The sequence below is a fragment of the Pelophylax lessonae genome (assembly GCF_965119305.1).
Source record: "Pelophylax lessonae genome assembly, chromosome: 2".
NCBI classification, from domain to species: Eukaryota; Metazoa; Chordata; class Amphibia; order Anura; family Ranidae; genus Pelophylax; species Pelophylax lessonae.
Genome location: NC_138769.1, coordinates 230,738,532 through 230,757,770, shown reverse-complemented (window position 1 = coordinate 230,757,770; position 19,239 = coordinate 230,738,532). Strand labels below are relative to the sequence as shown.

Sequence of the window (19,239 nt, the reverse complement as noted above, 5' to 3'; positions counted from 1 at the left end):
TCTCAGCCCCCTCTGACCCCACACGCTTTGTGTGTTGCACTCTCAGCCCCCTCTGACCCCACACGCTTTGTGTGTTGCACTCTCAGCCCCCTCTGACCCCACACGCTATGTGTGTTGCACTCTCAGCCCCATCTGACCCTACATGCTTTGTGTGTTGCACTCTCAGCCCCCTCTGACCCCACACGCTTTGTGTGTTGCACTCTCAGCCCCATCTGACCCCACACGCTTTGTGTGTTGCACTCTCAGCCCCCTCTGACCCCACACGCTTTGTGTGTTGCACTCTCAGCCCCCTTTGACCCCACACGCTTTGTGTGTTGCACTCTCAGCCCCCATTGACTACACATGCTTCACAGGTTGCCCTGTAAGCCCCCTTTGACCCCGTACGCTTTGTGTGTTGCACTCTCAGCCCCCTTTGACCCCGCACGCTATGTGTGTTGCACTCTCAGCCCCCTCTGACCCCACACGCTTTGTGTGTTGCACTCTCAGCCCCCTTTGACCCCGCACGCTTTGTGTGTTGCACTCTCAGCCCCCTCTGACCCCACACGCTTTGTGTGTTGCACTCTCAGCCCCCTCTGACCCCACACGCTTCGTGTGTTGCACTCTCAGCCCCCTCTGACCCCACACGCTTTGTGTTGGCACTCTCAGCCCCATCTGACCCCACTCACTTTGTGTTGTGCACTCTCAGCCCCCTCTGACCCTACACGATTTGTGTGTTGCACTCTCAGCCCCCTCTGACCCCACACGCTTTGTGTGTTGCACTCTCAGCCACCTCTGACCCCACACGCTTTGTGTGTTGCACTCTCAGCCCCCATTGACTACACACGCTTCACAGGTTGCCCTGTAAGCCCCCTTTGACTCCGTACGCTTTGTGTGTTGCACTCTCAGCCCCCTTTGACCCCGCACGCTATGTGTGTTGCACTCTCAGCCCCCTCTGACCCCACACGCTTTGTGTGTTGCACTCTCAGCCCCCTTTGACCCCGCACGCTTTGTGTGTTGCACTCTCAGCCCCCTCTGACCCCACACGCTTTGTGTGTTGCACTCTCAGCCCCCTCTGACCCCACACGCTTCGTGTGTTGCACTCTCAGCCCCCTCTGACCCCACACGCTTTGTGTTGGCACTCTCAGCCCCATCTGACCCCACTCACTTTGTGTTGTGCACTCTCAGCCCCCTCTGACCCTACACGATTTGTGTGTTGCACTCTCAGCCCCCTCTGACCCCACACGCTTTGTGTGTTGCACTCTCAGCCCCCTCTGACCCCACACGCTTTGTGTGTTGCACTCTCAGCCCCCTCTGACCCCACACGCTTTGTGTGTTGCACTCTCAGCCCCCTCTGACCCCACTCACTTTGTGTGGTGCACTCTCAGCCCCCTCTGACCCTACACGATTTGTGTGTTGCACTCTCAGCCCCCTCTGACCCCACACGCTTTGTGTGTTGCACTCTCAGCCCCCTCTGACCCCACACGCTTTGTGTGTTGCTCTCTCAGCCCCATCTGACCCCACACGCTTTGTGTGTTGCACTCTCAGCCCCCTCTGACCCCACACGCTTTGTGTGTTGCACTCTCAGCCCCATCTGACCCTACATGCTTTGTGTGGAGCACTCTCAGCCCCCTCTGACCCCACACGCTTTGTGTGTTGCACTCTCAGCCCCCTCTGACCCCACACGCTTTGTGTGTTGCACTCTCAGCCCCCTCTGACCCCACACGCTTTGTGTGTTGCACTCTAAGCCCCCTCTGACCCCACACGCTTTGTGTGTTGCACTCTCAGCCCCCTCTGACTCCACACGCTTTGTGTGTTTCACTCTCAGCCCCCTCTGGCCCCACACGCTTTGTGTGTTGCACTCTCAGCCCCCTCTGACCCCACACGCTTTGTGTGTTGCACTCTCAGCCCCCTCTGGCCCCACACGCTTTGTGTGTTGCACTCTAAGCCTCCTCTGGCCCCACACGCTTTGTGTGTTGCACTCTCAGCCCCCTCTGACTCCACACGCTTTGTGTGTTTCACTCTCAGCCCCCTCTGGCCCCACACGCTTTGTGTGTTGCACTCTCAGCCCCCTCTGACCCCACACGCTTTGTGTGTTGCACTCTCAGCCCCCTCTGGCCCCACACGCTTTGTGTGTTGCACTCTCAGCCCCCTCTGACCCCACACGCTTTGTGTGTTGCACTCTCAGCCCCCTCTGACCCCACATGCTTTGTGTGTTTCACTCTCAGCCCCCTCTGGCCCCACACGCTTTGTGTGTTGCACTCTCAGCCCCCTCTGACTCCACAAGCTTTGTGTGTTTCACTCTCAGCCCCCTCTAGCCCCACACGCTTTGTGTGTTGCACTCTCAGCCCCCTCTGACCCCACACGCTTTGTGTGTTGCACTCTCAGCCCCCTCTGGCCCCACACGCTTTGTGTGTTGCACTCTCAGCCCCCTCTGACCCCACACGCTTTGTGTGTTGCACTCTCAGCCCCCTCTGACCCCACATGCTTTGTGTGTTGCACTCTCAGCCCCCTTTGACCCCACACGCTATGTGTGTTGCACTCTCAGCCCCATCTGACCCTACATGCTTTGTGTGTTGCACTCTCAGCCCCCTCTGACCCCACACGCTTTGTGTGTTGCACTCTCAGCCCCATCTGACCCCACACGCTTTGTGTGTTGCACTCTCAGCCCCCTCTGACCCCACACGCTTTGTGTGTTGCACTCTCAGCCCCCTTTGACCCCACACGCTTTGTGTGTTGCACTCTCAGCCCCATCTGACCCTACACGCTTTGTGTGTTGCACTCTCAGCCCCCTCTGACCCCACACGCTTTGTGTGTTGCACTCTCAGCCCCCTCTGACCCCACACGCTTTGTGTGTTGCACTCTCAGCCCCCTCTGACCCCACACGCTTTGTGTGTTGCACTCTCAGTCCCCTCTGACCCCACACGCTTTGTGTGTTGCATTCTCAGCCCCCTCTGACTCCACACGCTTTGTGTGTTGCACTCTAAGCCCCCTCTGACCCCACACGCTTTGTGTGTTGCACTCTCAGCCCCATCTGACCCCACACGCTTTGTGTGTTGCACTCTAAGCCCCCTCTGACCCCACACGCTTTGTGTGTTGCACTCTCAGCCCCCTCTGACTCCACATGCTTTTTGTGTTGCACTCTAAGCCCCCTCGGACCCCACACGCTTTGTGTGTTGCACTCTCTGCCCCCTCTGACTCCACATGCTTTGTGTGTTGCACTCTCAGCCCCCTCTGACTCCACACGCTTTGTGTGTTGCACTCTCAGCCCCTCTCTGATCACACACGCTTCGTGGATTGTACTCTCAGCCCCCTTTGACCCCAAAGCCCTAAAATAAAAAACTGAAGGACCAATGTGGAAAATTGTTGGCAGAATAGCGGCTGCACCAAATCAGATGCAGCTACTGTTTGGGTGTCCTGATAGCTGCCACCCATTGTCAACATACAATAGCCACAGTGGGAGATTTATAAATTTCTGCTGTATAGCATGGATTGAGGGATCTGTTAAATATTCCTTATTCAGCATGCAGGCTGACTACAAAAAAATGTTTGTGTGTGCCCAGCTTTGGGACTGCCTTGCATTTCTGTGGAAAGTCACTACCTGGAAGTGGACCTTAATATTGTCAATTGGTTGTGACCTCTTGCATTGGAGGGAGTCTAATTTGTCCTGGGATTTTAACATGAATTATTGACAAGTATGACTACCTCTATTGTATTTTATCTATATCTTTAACCATTTGCCGACTGCCCTATAGCAATTTTACTGCTACAGGGCAGCGGCTGTGCGCAGGATCATGTATATATACGTGATTTGGCACTTGCAGGTAGGGGGAGCAAACGAGCGCTGCCGGCGGCTCGTTCCCGCTGTGATTGTGCACAGCAAGAGCCGATTAGTGGCTGCCACAGACTCAATGTCCGCCGGCACCCACCAATTATTCGTTACACAGGCAGAACGGCAATCTGCCTATATAAACAAGGCAGATTGCCATTCATGTCAGTAGGGATAGCATAGATCGTGTGTTCCTGCAAAGCAGGGACATGGTTACATGCCTTTCCTAGTGGAGCACCTCCCTAAAACACTTGCTAGGTACACAGTTAACCCTTTGATCGCCTCTGATGTTTAACCCCTTCACAGCCAGTGTCATTAATACAGTGGCAGTGCATATTTTTAGCACTGATCACTGTATTAGTGTCACTGGTTCCCAGAAGTGTCAGTTAGTGTCCAATTTGTCCACCGCAATATCGAACTCCCACTATAAGTCGATGGTGGCCGCCATTGCTAGTAAAAAAAATAAATAAAAATTCCATAAATATATTCCATAGTTTGTAAATGCAAACCAATCAATTTACGCTTATTGAGATTTTGTTTACAAAAAATATGTAGCAGAATACCTACTGGCCTAAATTGATGAAGAAATTAAATTTTCTACTGGATATGTTTTATAGCAGAAAGTAAAAAATATTGTTTTTTTTTTTTCGAAGTTAGGGGACTTTTTTGTTTATTTTGCATAAAAAAAAAAATGCAGCAGTGATCAAATACAGCCAAAATAAAGCTCTATTTGTGGGACAAAAAGGACATAAGTTTTATTTGGGTACAGCATCGCAAGACTGCACAATTGTCAGTTAAAGTAAGGCAGTGCCGTATCGCAAAAAAATAGCCTGGTCATGAAGGGGGTAAATCTTCCAGAGCTGAAATGGATAACATACATTGGATGTATTGCATATTTGAATACAATCCATTTATCAGTAAAAAAATTTTGGTGGAATGGAGGGCCTAGTGCATGCCGCCGTAAATGACTTTAAGCAGGTCTATACTTTTCCTGTCTGAAACATGTACTTTTTACTTTCTAGCGGGAATTTTTATGCTGCTCTTATTCAGTCTGGCTCCAGCTCAGGGCCGGCCCTACCATGGGTCCCGGTGGGACCATGGGTCCCAGGCGGCACTTAGAGAGGGGCGGCCCGCCTCTTCTCTTCTTCTTCGCCTATCGCAAAAAAAAAAACAAACAAAAAGGTCCGCGGCTGGCCCGACATGCACACTGCGTATGCGCCGCCGCAGCCGCTCAGCAAAGCCCGTAAACGTTCGGCTATTTCCGGGAATAGCCGAACATGTATTAGCTCTCCCGAGCGGCGGCGGCTGCGGCGCATGTGCAGTGTGCATGTCAGGCCTGGCCGCGGACGTGTTGACGTATGGCGCCGGGCGGCGCCATTTTTAAATCCTAAGGCACCCTTTAGGAACAGGTAAGTGAGACTGCACACTACCGGTCATTATGCGGGGCTGCAGGCATACTACAGAAGATACAGTGCTGCGGGCATGGTACATGCCCACAGCACTGTATCTCCTGTAGTATGCCCACAGCCCGCATTCTCTTGTACCATGTCCGTCTCCTGCACCATGCCCACAGCCCTGCATTCTCATGCCCGCAGACCCTGCATTCTCCTGCACCATGCCCGCAGACCCTGCATTCTCCTGTACTATGCCCGCAGCCCTGCATTCTCCTGTACCATGCCCGCAGCCCCACATTCTCATGTATCATGTCCGCAGCCCTGCATTCTCCTGCACCATGCCCGCAGACCCTGCATTCTCCTGTACCATGCCCGCAGACCCTGCATTCTCCTGTACTATGCCCGCAGCCCTTTATTCTCCTGCACCATGCCCGCAGACCCTGCATTCTCCTGTACCACGCCCGCAGACCCTGCATTCTCCTGTACTATGCCCGCAGACCCTGCATTCTCCTGCACCATGCCCGCAGACCCTGCATTCTCCTGTACTATGCCCACAGACCCTGCATTCTCCTGTACCATGCCAGCAGCCCCGCATTCTCCTGCACCATGCCCGCAGACCCTGCATTCTCCTGTACTATGCCCGCAGCCCTGCATTCTCCTGTACCATACCCGCAGCCCCACATTCTCATGTTTCATGTCCGCAGCCCCACATTCTCCTGCACCATGCCCGCAGACCCTGCATTCTCCTGTACTATGCCCGCAGCCCTGCATTCTCCTGTACCATGCCCGCAGCCCCACAATCTCACGTATCATGTCCGCAGCCCCGCATTCTCCTGCACCATGCCCGCAGACCCGCATTCTCCTGTACAATGCCCGCAGCCCTGCATTCTCCTGCACCATGCCCGCAGCCCCACATTCTCCCGTACCATGCCCACAGCCCCGCATTCTCCCGTACCATGCCCACAGCCCTGCATTCTCCTGTACCATGCCCACAGCCCCGCATTCTCCTGTACCATGCCCACAGCCCCACATTCTCCTTTACCATGCCAACAGCCCCGCATTCTCCTGTACCATGCCCGCAGCCTTGCATTCTCCTGTACCAGGCCCGCAGTCCTGCATTCTCCTGTACCATGCCCGTAGCCCCGCATTCTCCTGTACCATGCCTGCAGCCCCGCATTCTTCTGTACCATGCCCACAGCCCCGCATTCTTCTGTACCATGCCCGCAGCCCGGCATTCTCCTGTACCATGCCTACAGCCCTGCATTCTTCTGTACCATGCCCGCAGCACTGCATTCTCCTGTACTATGCCCGCAGCACTGCATTCTCCTGTACCATGCCTACAGCCCTGCATTCTTCTGTACCATGCCCACAGCACTGCATTCTCCTGTACCATGTCCGCAGCCCTGCATTCTCCCGTACCATGTCCGCCACCCTGCGTTCCTATGTACCATGCCCGCAGCCCTGCATTCTCCTATACCATGCCCGCAGCACTGCATTCTCCTGTACCATGTCCGCCACCCTGCGTTCTTCTGTACCATGCCCGCAGCCCTGCATTCTCCTGTACCATGTCCGCCACCCTGCATTCTTCTGTACCATGCCCCCAGCCCTGCAGGGCACTGTGGCACTATAGACAGTAGAAAGCCTGGTGTGCTCATCTGCCCAGTGTCTACTACTCTGTCCTGCTCCTGCTGTCACTCCGTACACACTCACACCCCTCTGACTGCTTTCATAGTCCTATAGAATGTGGGGGCCTCTTGGAGGGCGTGAATTTTTTTTTTTGGGGGGGGGGGGGGGCAGCATTTCATTCTCGGACCCAGGCAGCACAATGTCTTGGGCCAGCCCTGCTCCAGCTTAATGATCCAAGCTTCACATTCTTTCCCTCTTTTCATTCTCCATGTTTGCACAGCGCAATTGGTTCCATACACGTCAGTTTACTGCAGGATCTCTTTATGAAGCATAATCTGCGAAACGCATTGGTAGATAGCATCCTCTGATATTCTGTTTGGCTAGTGTTTTGTTTTAAACCTCATTTTCTTTAGATCTGTATAGTTAGCCCACTTTGTATAAAGCCATATAGGAGGCTGCTATGAGAGCTGTCTGCTTTTGTATTAGCACTACATGGAACACTGCTATATTTTCTTTTTAACCACTTCTGGACGGGAAGGATTTGCCCACTTAATCACTTTAAGACCGAGCCTTTGATTTTTGAATCAATTTTTTTTGCTAGAAAACTACTTAGAACCCCCAAACATTATATATTTTTTTTTTTGCAGAGACCCTAGAGAATAAAATAGAGATTGTTGCAATATTTTTAATCACACCATATTTGCGCAGCGGTCTTCCAAACGCAATTTTTTGGGGAAAAATTCACTTTTTTGAGTTAAAAAATAAGAAAAAAACAGTAAAGTTAGCCCAATTTTTTCCATAATGTGAAAGATAATGTTACGCTGAGTAAATAGATACCCAACATGTCATGCTTCAAAATTGCGCACGCTCGCGGAATGGCGACAAACTTTGTTACTTAAATATCTCCATAGGCGACAATTAAAAAATGTTTACAGGTTACCAGCTTAGAGGTACAGAGAAGGTCTATGGCTCAAATTATTGCTCTCACTCTACCAATCGCGGCGATACCTCACATGTGTGGTTTGAACACCGTTTACATATGTGGACGGGACTTCCGTATGCGTTCACTTCTGCGCGCAAGCTAATGGGGACAGGGCGCATTAATTTTATTTTCCTATTTATGTTATTTATTATTTTTACACAGTTTTTTAAAAAAAAAAATGTGATCATTTTTATTCCTATTACAAGGAATGTAAACATCCAACACTTGTAATAGAAATAAGCATGACAGGTCCTCTTTATTGTGAGATCTGGGGTTATAAAGACCCCTGATCCCACATCTACACTAAAAAAGAAAAAGAAGAAAAAAAAAAACGTTGGAAAAAAAAATTGGCCCTTTAAACCGGTCGCTAGGCAACGACGGTTGATGTTGCTCAGGTCCTCCAAGACCGTAGAGTCAAGTGAGGGCCATCTTGCCCTCACTCGGCTTCCTGTCTCTGAGGATCAGGGACCGGATCGTTTACCCCAGCAGGTCCGCTAAGCGGTGGAAACGGGCAAGACGCGCCGCACCGTAAGGGTGATCTGCCACTGGGACCACCCTTATCTGAAAGCCGATCGCCCGCCGTTTTCAAAAATAAAAGGTTTTTTTTTTTCCAAAAAAAAAAGCTTTTGAAAATTTCTGCGCAAATACCGTGTGACATAAAAAGTTGCAATGACCGCCATTTTATTCCCTAGGGTCTCTGCTAAAAAATATATATATATAATGTTTGGGGGTTCCGAGTAATTTTCTAGCGGAGTGCCAGAAATGTCCCAGTATGGAAGTGGTTGGGGTAATTGTAAATATTTTCTCTTACAGCTGCTAACTACTGTTACCTGTATCAGTGTTCTCCATAGAAGGTATGGAATGGCCATTTTACCTTGAGCAGGCCTATTGTACTCACCACAAATAAAGAAAAGCCTTTAAATCTGTTTTTTATGCGAGATACTTTTCTGCTATTGCATTTTATTTAGTCTGGTATGACCGATAAGTCTGAACCATAAAACACTTACGTTTTTCTGTTCTGGGTCTGGTATCCCATTGAGTCTATCAAGTTGCTTCTTGAACAGATGGGTTACTGCATTATAGACAAGTTCATACTGCTCCTGTGATCAATAACATTAGCAATAAATAAGTTAATTTTTTCATCCCATAATTGTACGGTACTTATACTGTATACTCAGTGACAAATCAAGCATTGCAATTACAGTAATGATTTATAGGCAGGTGATTAAATGTTAATTATCTTTGGTATCTAAAGGGTTTTTGTTTTGTGTTCCATGGGTCAATAAATTTGTGTTGTGGTGGGCCTCCTCCCCTTGCATGTGTCACTTACTGTCTTTTGGAGAGCGATAAATACAGTAAGAGGTTGGGCCTTTTGGAAGGTGGAGGTGTGACCAAGCACATGAAGATTTAATCGCTGTTCTAACAGTGGAGAGTAACCCTTAGCGGGACCCTGGCACGAGTCCAAGGTCTGGACTTTCGCTACATTACCTTTTGGGAAACACCACTTAACTGGTCAGGTTAGAGCACTACAGCACTTAGACAATGGAGACTGAGAAGATGTTCTGTACCATCTGTACCATTGATGTTGCATCGTTGCGTGTATACTGCTGCTGCAATAGTCTTGGAAATTGTTTGTAAAGGATGCTGAATTGACAAGTAAAATAGTTAGTGGTTAAGTGGCAATGTCTGGTTTGCTTCTTGCCCTCTTCTGGCAATGAGGGGGCACTGAACTCGCATGTTAGCTGACTTAAAGACTGACACAACTCTATGGGGTTGACTGAAACTACCAGACTAAAACTGAAGAGTGCAAAATCTGGTGCAGCTGTCCATGGTAGCCAATCAGATATCAACTTCAGCTTTGACAAAAATCTGGAAGCTGTTTTTTTATGCAACGCTTCAACAGATTTTACACTCTCCAGTTTTAGTAAATCAACCCCATTGAATTCCTACAACTTGCCTGGTTGTGTTTAGTAAACTTTTTACAAATTTAGGCAAACATTCCAATTGGGAAAGTCAAAGTGAAGTCAGAACCCTTGATCTGAATTTTTGTTCCACGTCAGTTGGATTGGATAGGCATGACAACCAGGCAGCAAGAAGAGAGATCAGCAAATGACAGCCTACTTATTTCTATTAATATATTGTAGGTTTCCTTTATGTTTTCCATTCTAACTTGGTCCTTTGTTTCAGTTTATGGGATTGGAGCATTCTATAGACCAAGCATGTCAACTGATATGTTCATAGTGATATCTAGTATTCAAGAGAATGGTGTGAGGATTGCTGTTGGAAAAGACTGTTTGCATATGGAAATGATAGTTGTCTGGTTCCTGCTTTCCGGTCATTCCCGGGCTTACCTGACCCATAGATGAAGCCCAGGAATGATCCGATGCTATCGGTAGCTGGATATGGAGAAGAGTGAGGCGAAGATTTAAAGTGTCGCCTATGGAGATTTTAAAGTACGGTAGTTTATCGCCATTCCATGAGTGTGCGCAGTTTTAAAGCATGATATCTATACTGATATGGACTGGGTACTGTGTTAGGAAGAAATGTTGCCACATCTTTGATGGAAATGAAAATGATCATCCTACAGAGGTCTGAATTCAAAAACACCCCAAAAATCAAAGTGAAAAATGATCCAACAGGCTAGTCCATTTTGCTGAAATCTCATTGCAGCAACTCAAAATTGTACTCAGTAGTTTGTATGGCCCCCCACGTGCTTGTATCCATGCCTGACAACATTGGGGCATGTTCCCAATGAGACAACAGAAGGTGTCCTTGGGAATTTCCTCCCAGATCTGGACCAGGGCATCACTGAGCTTCTGAACAGACTGAGGTGCAACCTGGCAGTGTCGGATGGACCAAAACATAATATCCCAGAGGTGTTCTATTGGATTTAGGTCAGGAGAGCATCAGACCCATTCAATGGTATCAATTTCTTCATCCTCCAGGAACTGGCTGCATACTCTTGCTAAATGGGGCCGGGCATTGGCGTGCACCAGGAGGAACCCAGGACCAACTGCACCGGCGTAGGGTCTGACAATGGGTCCAAGAATTTCATCTCAATACCTAATGGCAGTCAGGATGCCATTGTCTAGCCTGTAGAGGTCTGTGCATCCCACCATGAATATGCCTCCCCAGGGCATCACTGACCCACCACCAAACAGATCATGCTGAACAATGTTATAGGCTGGATAATGATCTCTGTGGCATCTCCAGACCCTTTCACATCTGTCACATGTGCTCAGGGTGAACTTGCTCTAATCTGTGAAAAGCACAGGGTGCAAGTGGCAGACCTGCCAATTCTGGTGTTCAGTAGCAAACGCCAATCAAGCACAGGGCCCACTAGAGGACATTGGGCCCTTAGGCCACCCTCATGAAGTCTGTTTCTGATTGTTTGGTCAGAGACATTCACACCAGTGGCCTGATGGAGGTCATTTTGTATGGCTCTGGCAGTGCTTATCCTGTTCCTCCTTGCACAAAGGAGCAGATACCTGTCCTGCTGATGGGTTAGGAACCTTTTACGGCCCTGTCCGGCTCTCCTAGAGTAACTGCCTGTCTCCTGGAATCTCCTCCATGCTCTTGAGACTGTGCTGCGAGACACAACAAACCTTCTGGCACGTATTGATGTGCCATCCTGGAGGAGCTGGACTGCCTGTGCAACCTCTATAGAGTCTAGGTTTTGCCTCATGCTACCAGCACTGACACTGACCCTACTAGTGAAAAACAGTCAGAAAAGATGAGTAGGAAAAAAAATGTCAGTGGCCTCCACCTGTAAAACCATTCCTGTTTTAGAGGTCATCTCATTGTTGCCCATATACTGCACCTGTTCATTTCATTGACACCAAAGCAGCTAAAACTGATTAACAGCCCCCTCTGCAACTGAACTGACCAGATCAATATCCCAGGAGTTTAATTGACTTAATGCTATACTCTGATTAAAAAGTGTTCCTTTATTTATTTGAGCAGTGTATTAAATAATTGAGGTAAATAAAAAAGTGCTTTTTTGATGTTTTGTTTATTTTTAATTCATTACAGTATATATATATATATATATATATATATATATATATTTTAAAAACTGCGTTTGAAAGACCGCTGCGCAAATACTGCGTGACATAAAATATTGCAACGATTGCCATTTTATTCTCTAGGGTCTTTGCTAAAAAATACACACACACACACATATATGTGTATATATATATATATATATATATATATATATATATATATATATATATATATATATATATATAAAATGTTTGGGGATTCTAAGTAATTTTCTAGCAAAAAATACTGATTTAAACTTTTAAACAAAAAGTTCCAGAGAAGGCATGGTCTTTAAGTGGTTAAAGAAACCTGAAATTACATCTGCAGCAAGAAGTTCCAGCATTTTCCTGATGCCAAGACTAAAAACAGAGCTGTATAGAGAGTAAAGATAATTTAAACCTTGCTTCTCTTGAAGAATATAAAACACTCTGATAAGTAGCTGTCTGACAGCATGCATTTTAGATTTATTGCATTCCAAGGGTGCAAATCCGCTTTAATAATCTGATATAATTTGGGGTGTGAGACACAGAATGAGATGTAGAGAGAAAAGCAGTCATATATTACTCAAAAGTACAAAGTATGGATGTGAAGTTGCTACAAGGTGGTTGTGGTGTCAGTCACACTTATGTAACAGAAGCAATAAACATTTTATTTTTTTATAAGAAGCATACCTTGGTTTGAACAAGTGAAGACCTTTGAGTTCGCATTTCTTGTATAATGGAATAAACACTAAAATTAACGGGAATAATCTATTATAGAGAAAGAAAGCAAAATTGTTAATTGTCATTCAGATATTATCTTGTCCACTTCATTTTAATACACAACAAAACAGTTTTGTCATGGAATTACATTTTTTTTTTTAATCATAGGAACTCATATATAAATATAGTACAACACTAATATGTTGTTACAAAAACAAAATACCAAATATAATATATGTACACTAAAGCTCAAAGTGCCCAAAAGTTTCATTCTTCCTTGGAAGGCCATGCATTCCATTGGAAAGTCGCCACCCAGAAGTGGATCTTCAAAGGATTTAAATGAATGAATTGGGATTGGCCATGTGGATTTGGGGAGTCTAATTTGTGCTGGGATTAGAAAATAAAATGACGACAAGCAGTGGCGGTTTCGGGCACGGGCGAACGGGGCAGATGCCCGGGGCGGCATCACGTGGGGGGCGGCACTCGGCACACGAATGACTCATGGAGAAAAAGAAAATCATCTTTGCTGCGGCGCCGCTGCCGCCCCTGCTGCTGAAGGAGCCGATGGATGGATCACCTGGCTGTCTGTGGATCGGTAAAGTAAGTTTGCCTGGAGCGGGGATGCAGCCGCACTCAGAACTAGCGGGGGGGGGGGAGGCGAGGAGGAGCCGAGGAGGAGAGTACACTACAGGTTATGCGGCGGCCGCGCTCAGAACTGGCGGCGGGGGCGGTGGCGAGGAGAAGGAGGCGGCGAGGAGGAGGAGCCAAGGAGGGTAGTGTACACTACTGTAGTCACTTGCAGGTAAGTTGCTCTCGCTCTCCTCTATGTTTGCACCTGGGAATGGGGCATGACAGCATCCTGGAAGGGGCACGCTGGTCTCTGCATTGAAAAGGGGCATGCTGGTCTTTGCATTGAAAGGGGGTACGCTGGTCTCTGCATTGAAAAGGAGCACGCTGGTTTTTGCATTGAAAGGGGGTACGCTGGTCTCTGCATTGAAAAGGGGCACGCTGGTCTCTGCATTGAAAGGGGGTACGCTGGTCTTTGCATTGAAAGGGGGCACGCTGGTCTTTGCATTGAAAGGGGGTACGCTGGTCTCTGCATTGAAAAGGAGCACGCTGGTCTTTGCATTGAAAGGGGGTACGCTGGTCTCTGCATTATAAGGGGGCATGCTGGTCTTTGCATTGAAAGGGGGTACGCTGGTCTCTGCATTGAAAAGGGGCACGCTGGTCTCTGCATTGAAAGGGGGTACGCTGGTCTTTGCATTGAAAGGGGGCACGCTGGTCTCTGCATTGAAAGGGGGTACGCTGGTCTTTGCATTGAAAGGGGGTACGCTGGTCTTTGCATTGAAAGGGGGTACGCTGGTCTTTGCATTGAAAGGGGGTACGCTGGTCTCTGCATTGAAAAGGGGCACGCTGGTCTCTGCATTGAAAGGGGGTACGCTGGTCTTTGCATTGAAAGGGGGCACGCTGGTCTCTGCATTGAAAGGGGGTACGCTGGTCTTTGCATTGAAAGGGGGCACGCTGGTCTTTGCATTGAAAGGGGGTACGCTGGTCACTGCATTGAAAAGGGGTACGCTGGTCACTGCATTGAATAGGGGTACCCTGGTCTCTGCATTGAAAAGGGGCACGCTGGTCTTTGCATTGAAAGGGGGTACGCTGGTCACTGCATTGAAAGGGGGCACGCTGGCCTCTGCATTGAAAGGGGGCACGCTGGTCTCTGCATTGAAAGGGGGCACGCTGGTCTCTGCATTGAAAGGGGGCACGCTGGTCTCTGCATTGAAAGGGGGCACGCTGGCCTCTGCATTGAAAGGGGGCACGCTGGCCTCTGCATTGAAAGGGGGCACGCTGGTCTCTGCATTGAAAGGGGGCACGCTGGTCTCTGCATTGAAAGGGGGTACGCTGGTCTCTGCATTGAAAGGGGGTACCCTGGTCTCTGCATTGAAAGGGGGCACGCTGGCCTCTGCATTGAAAGGGGGCACGCTGGTCTCTGCATTGAAAGGGGGCACGCTGGTCTTTGCATTGAAAGGGGGCACGCTGGTCTTTGCATTGAAAGGGGGTATGCTGGTCACTGCATTGAAAAGGGGTACGCTGGTCACTGCATTGAATAGGGGTACCCTGGTCTCTGCAATGAAAAGGGGCACGCTGGTCTTTGCATTGAAAGGGGGTACGCTGGTCACTGCATTGAAAGGGGGCACGCTGGTCTCTGCATTGAAAGGGGGCACGCTGGTCTCTGCATTGAAAGGGGGCACGCTGGTCTCTGCATTGAAAGGGGGTACGCTGGTCTCTGCATTGAAAGGGGGCACGCTGGCCTCTGCATTGAAAGGGGGCACGCTGGCCTCTGCATTGAAAGGGGGCACGCTGGTCTCTGCATTGAAAGGGGGCACGCTGGCCTCTGCATTGAAAGGGGGCACGCTGGTCTCTGCATTGAAAGGGGGCATGCTGGTCTCTGCATTGAAAGGGGGCACGCTGGTCTCTGCATTGAAGGGGGCACGCTGGTCACTGTGCATTGAAAGGGGGTACGCTGGTCACTGTGCATTGAAAGGGGGTACGCTGGTCACTGTGCATTGAAAGGGGGTACGCTGGTCACTGTATACCTTAATTACTGAAGGCCCCTTTCACACTTTTGTGACCTCAAAGTCACACAATTTTTTTACAGAGTTTTTTGCCGCAAAGCAATGCCTATTACATCTTTCTGTTTGCGCCCCCCCAAAAATTTTGAGCACCAGCCGCCACTACCAGGCTGTGTCCAGAAGGATTTATTTATTAGAGAGCACGCTGCATGGCTCTGGGCCACCACCAGACCACCTACTTTAGGCCTGATTCACATGTATGCAGATTGGGGGCCCACATTTTCAAAGGCACAGCATCCTATTCATTGGAATGAGCTGCTTTCCCACAGAAAAAAGGTGCATGCAGCATTTTAAAATTTCAGTGGCATCATGCACCATGCGACGTACCTGCAGTTCCTTCACTGGCAAGTTTGCTGTATTTTTAGGTATGTGGGCCATGCATTTAAAAACACAGTAAATTTGCGTTAAATGTGTCATGCAAACGCACTGTGTTTTTAAATGCATGGCCCACATACCTAAAAACGCAGAAAGTTTGCCAGTGCAGGAACTGCAAGTAAGTTGCATGGTGCAAAAGCAGGATGGATTTCAAGGCCCCTGAAATTTTAAAATGCTGCATGCACCTTTTTTCTATGGGAAACGCAGGCATAGCAGCCCATTCAAATGAATAGGATGCTGTGCCCTTCTAAAATGTGGGCCGCCAACCCACATACATGTAAATCAGGCCTAAAGCAGTAGTAAAGTAATTTACAAATAAAAAAAACTGGTCCTCCTGTTTAAGTCATACCGCACTAGTATACACATTGATGTGAAAATGGCTGCAATGTAATGGAGTGTTGGGATGTTATAAGGGGTACTGCGATGTCTAAAGGGGCAATATGACGTGAAAATGGCTGCAATGTAATGGGGTGTTGTGATTTGACAAGGGGTACTTCGATGTGTAAAGGGGCACTATGATGTGAAAATGGCTGCAATGTAATGGGGTGCTGTGATGTGATAAGGGGTACTTCGATGTGTAAAGGGGCACTATGATGTGAAAATGGCTGCAATGTAATGGGGTGCTGTGATGTAATAAGGGATACTGTAATTTTTAAAGGGGCACTGTGACGTGAAAAATTGGACTGTTATGGAATGACATAGTATTACTACAATAAAATGTGTGGTGTGTACAAGATGTGAAGTTTTGTCATGTTATTTTTTTTTTTGGGGGGGGGGGGGCGCCAGGAGGGAGTCTCGCCCGGGGAGCAATTTAATGTAGAACCGCCACTGACGACAAGTAAGGGCTTTCCAATCAGGTCCTCCTGTCAGTTTTTCAGGCAGACCTGATCGGATACTCCATGCACCCTTATAGAGCAGCGGATGTCAGCGGAGACATCTCCGTTGACACCCGCTGCTCTCTGATCCAATCCTGTCCATGAAATCCAGATGGATGGAAACCCTATTTTCCATTCGTCTGTAGGATCGGATCGGATAGGATCGGATGAAAACAGACAGGTGGCCCATTTGCATCCGATCTCCCATAGAGGAGAGCGGGGATCTGACAGGTCTGTCTCTGCAAAGTAAGCGGAGATGTAATTCCCCTGCTCAGCGGGGATCGGCGGAGTCCGTCTGGTGGAAAGCCCGTGTGAAAGGACCCTTAAGGTATACCTATAGGCAAAACTTTTTTTTATATTTCCAGTGAGGAAAGCGCTGGATGAAGACTTGTGTCCGGAAACAGGTTGGGGGGGGGGCACTCAGTAAGAGGTAAGACTTTTTTTTACCTTAATGCTGGGAATTAATTAAAGTATAACTAAAAGGAAAAACTTTTTTTCCTTTTTTTTAGTTTTGGATAGAGTGGAGAGGGAGTAGAACACCTGTCAGGTTTTTATTACCGACTGTGTCCCCATTAGGGAAATTAATTCTCTCTATTTGTCCTGTTTACCATTGTCATTAATAAAAAGTTAAAGTAAAAGAAAATATCAGATATGGATATCAGAATACTAATAGAGGATACATCTTCCAATGGGGACAATAGTTCTGGTGACCTTGGTGACACACCGGTGTTGTGTTAGATTAGCAAACCCATCAGATCAGCGAACGGAAGTGACGTTCTGTCAGCTGACTGACCAAAAATACTTACTGCGTTGAACCGCTTGCAGGTTTGCTGATCTGACAGAACACCTACAGTCAGAAAGCGGCAGCAGACATCTTGTTACACCCACGTCCTGAAGTTCAGACTCATTATAGCAATAAAGTCAGCATATATGCTTATATACCTGTATTTTGAAACCTATTTTGATGTTTATTTTGAAAGCCTGCAGTCAGAAGGTGGCGGAGGCCATCTTGGTACACCCCGCATTGCTCAGCGCCAAAGTTACCTTCTGACTGCAGGCTTTCAAAATTAAACATCAAAACAGTCTCATGGGTTTCAAAATACTGTATATAAGCATATATGCTGACTTTATTGGTATCATAAGTCTGAAATTCAAGACTTGGGTGGGTGTAACCATATGTCCGCTGCTGCCTTCTGACTGCAGGTGTTCTGTCAGATTAACAAACCTGCAAGCGGTGGAACGCATGCGCAGTAAGAATTTTCGGTCAGTAAGCTGACGAAATGTCACTTCCGTTAGCTGATCTGACGGGTTAGCTATTCTTACAGAACACAGGGATTTCCTCACTTTAGAGGGATTTCCTTTCACTTCCTGTTTTGGCTATGGAACAGGAAGTGATGGGAAGGCTCCCCAATGGAACACAGATAACAAATAAAGAGAAAAAAAAACTGACAGAGGTTATAACCCTCCATTAATCTATCCAAAATGAAAAAAAAAAAAAAGTTTTATCTTTACTTACACTATAATACAGTATATATCAATCACGTGCTATAGATGTGCTGCATATATGAATGCAAATCATTATTCCATAAATCAGAAATAGGCTCCTCCACACTTTGGTTCTATGAAGCATTTTCTAAGAGCTGGATAATCCACAAGCAACCTAGGATCCTAAAGGATATCCAGGGGCCCAGCTACAACCTTCAAGCTTCTGCAGTAAGCCAGGAGGATAAAGCAATTGGTCAAAGTTATGCACCTGCCTGTCACTTCACAAAGGAAGGATGCCAGTATAGACAATACAGATGGGCAGCACCTTTGTGCTTATTGCAATACCTATCATTGTCAAAAAATGGGATGGAGGGGTTCAAAGCTTATACCTTGCCTAAAGACCCATTCTGCCTTAATCTATCTCTGCAATTATAGACATTTTTTGGTCTTCTCAAATGGAGATCAATACTTTTGATTCAACACGTTAAAAAATATATATTTTTTTGTTTACTTTATTTTTTGTTTATCAGCACAAAAAGTCTGCATGGTCATCAACAAAATTTTGTATAGGCTTGATCAGCACCATTTTCAAAGGTCTAATGACATAACCAGATGGATGATATGGAAGCTGGTTGCTCAGGGAACATTTGGTATTGTCAAACAGATTTGCTACCACAAAACTGTGGCTGTCACATGGATCATTTGAGACTATAACAACCACTGTCACCTTTCCAGATGTTACTGTTCCGATGCACGGCCACACATCACAAATGGACAGGATGTGCAGCAGCGGTCACACACAACCATAAGGCTTTGACCTCCTAGTTTATTCAGAAGCATTTTATGTATGTCTACAAATATACATGACAGCAATCTTACCTCATCTTTCAGTAATCTCCAGATATAATCAATTGCACTGATAACGCCCGTTCGCCCACAGCCAGCACTAAAATATATCAAAATGGTATTTACTGTAGATCCCATAATTAAATGTGTAATAGCATTGAGACAGTTATACATTATTTTTACTGTATTTTGCCATTTTTATTGGGGTATAACGTGTAGTAATGGTAAAGTAACACTAGATGGTACTATTGGTCTAGGGAACATGTTCACTGTACAAAGTTGCTATGAGCACTATATGTACATTTTTTTTAAAATAGTAATACTATTTAATTTTTATATAATGCAAATTAGTAAGCAGCAGATACATATTACTAAAACTGTAATCCTACAGGTAAGTTAAATTATCCTCTCTTTCTTAAAAAAAGTCTTGTATTCGGAAAACTATATATATATATATATATATATATATATATATA

The 19,239-nt window shown here is 47.2% G+C and overlaps 1 protein-coding gene across 1 annotated transcript in view; it reads right to left on the bottom strand.

The window, feature by feature from the left end:
• The window catches only part of PTPN22 (protein tyrosine phosphatase non-receptor type 22), a 230,343-nt gene that overhangs the window by 52,544 nt on the left and 158,560 nt on the right, over window positions 1–19,239 (bottom strand). Inside the window, exons 9-11 of the mRNA XM_082246091.1 lie at window positions 18,797–18,863; window positions 12,523–12,600; window positions 8,815–8,907 (exon numbers count right to left, since the gene is read on the bottom strand). Of these exons, the coding sequence (XP_082102217.1) occupies window positions 8,815–8,907; window positions 12,523–12,600; window positions 18,797–18,863 (238 nt within the window). The remainder of the gene's footprint in view (window positions 1–8,814; window positions 8,908–12,522; window positions 12,601–18,796; window positions 18,864–19,239) is intronic.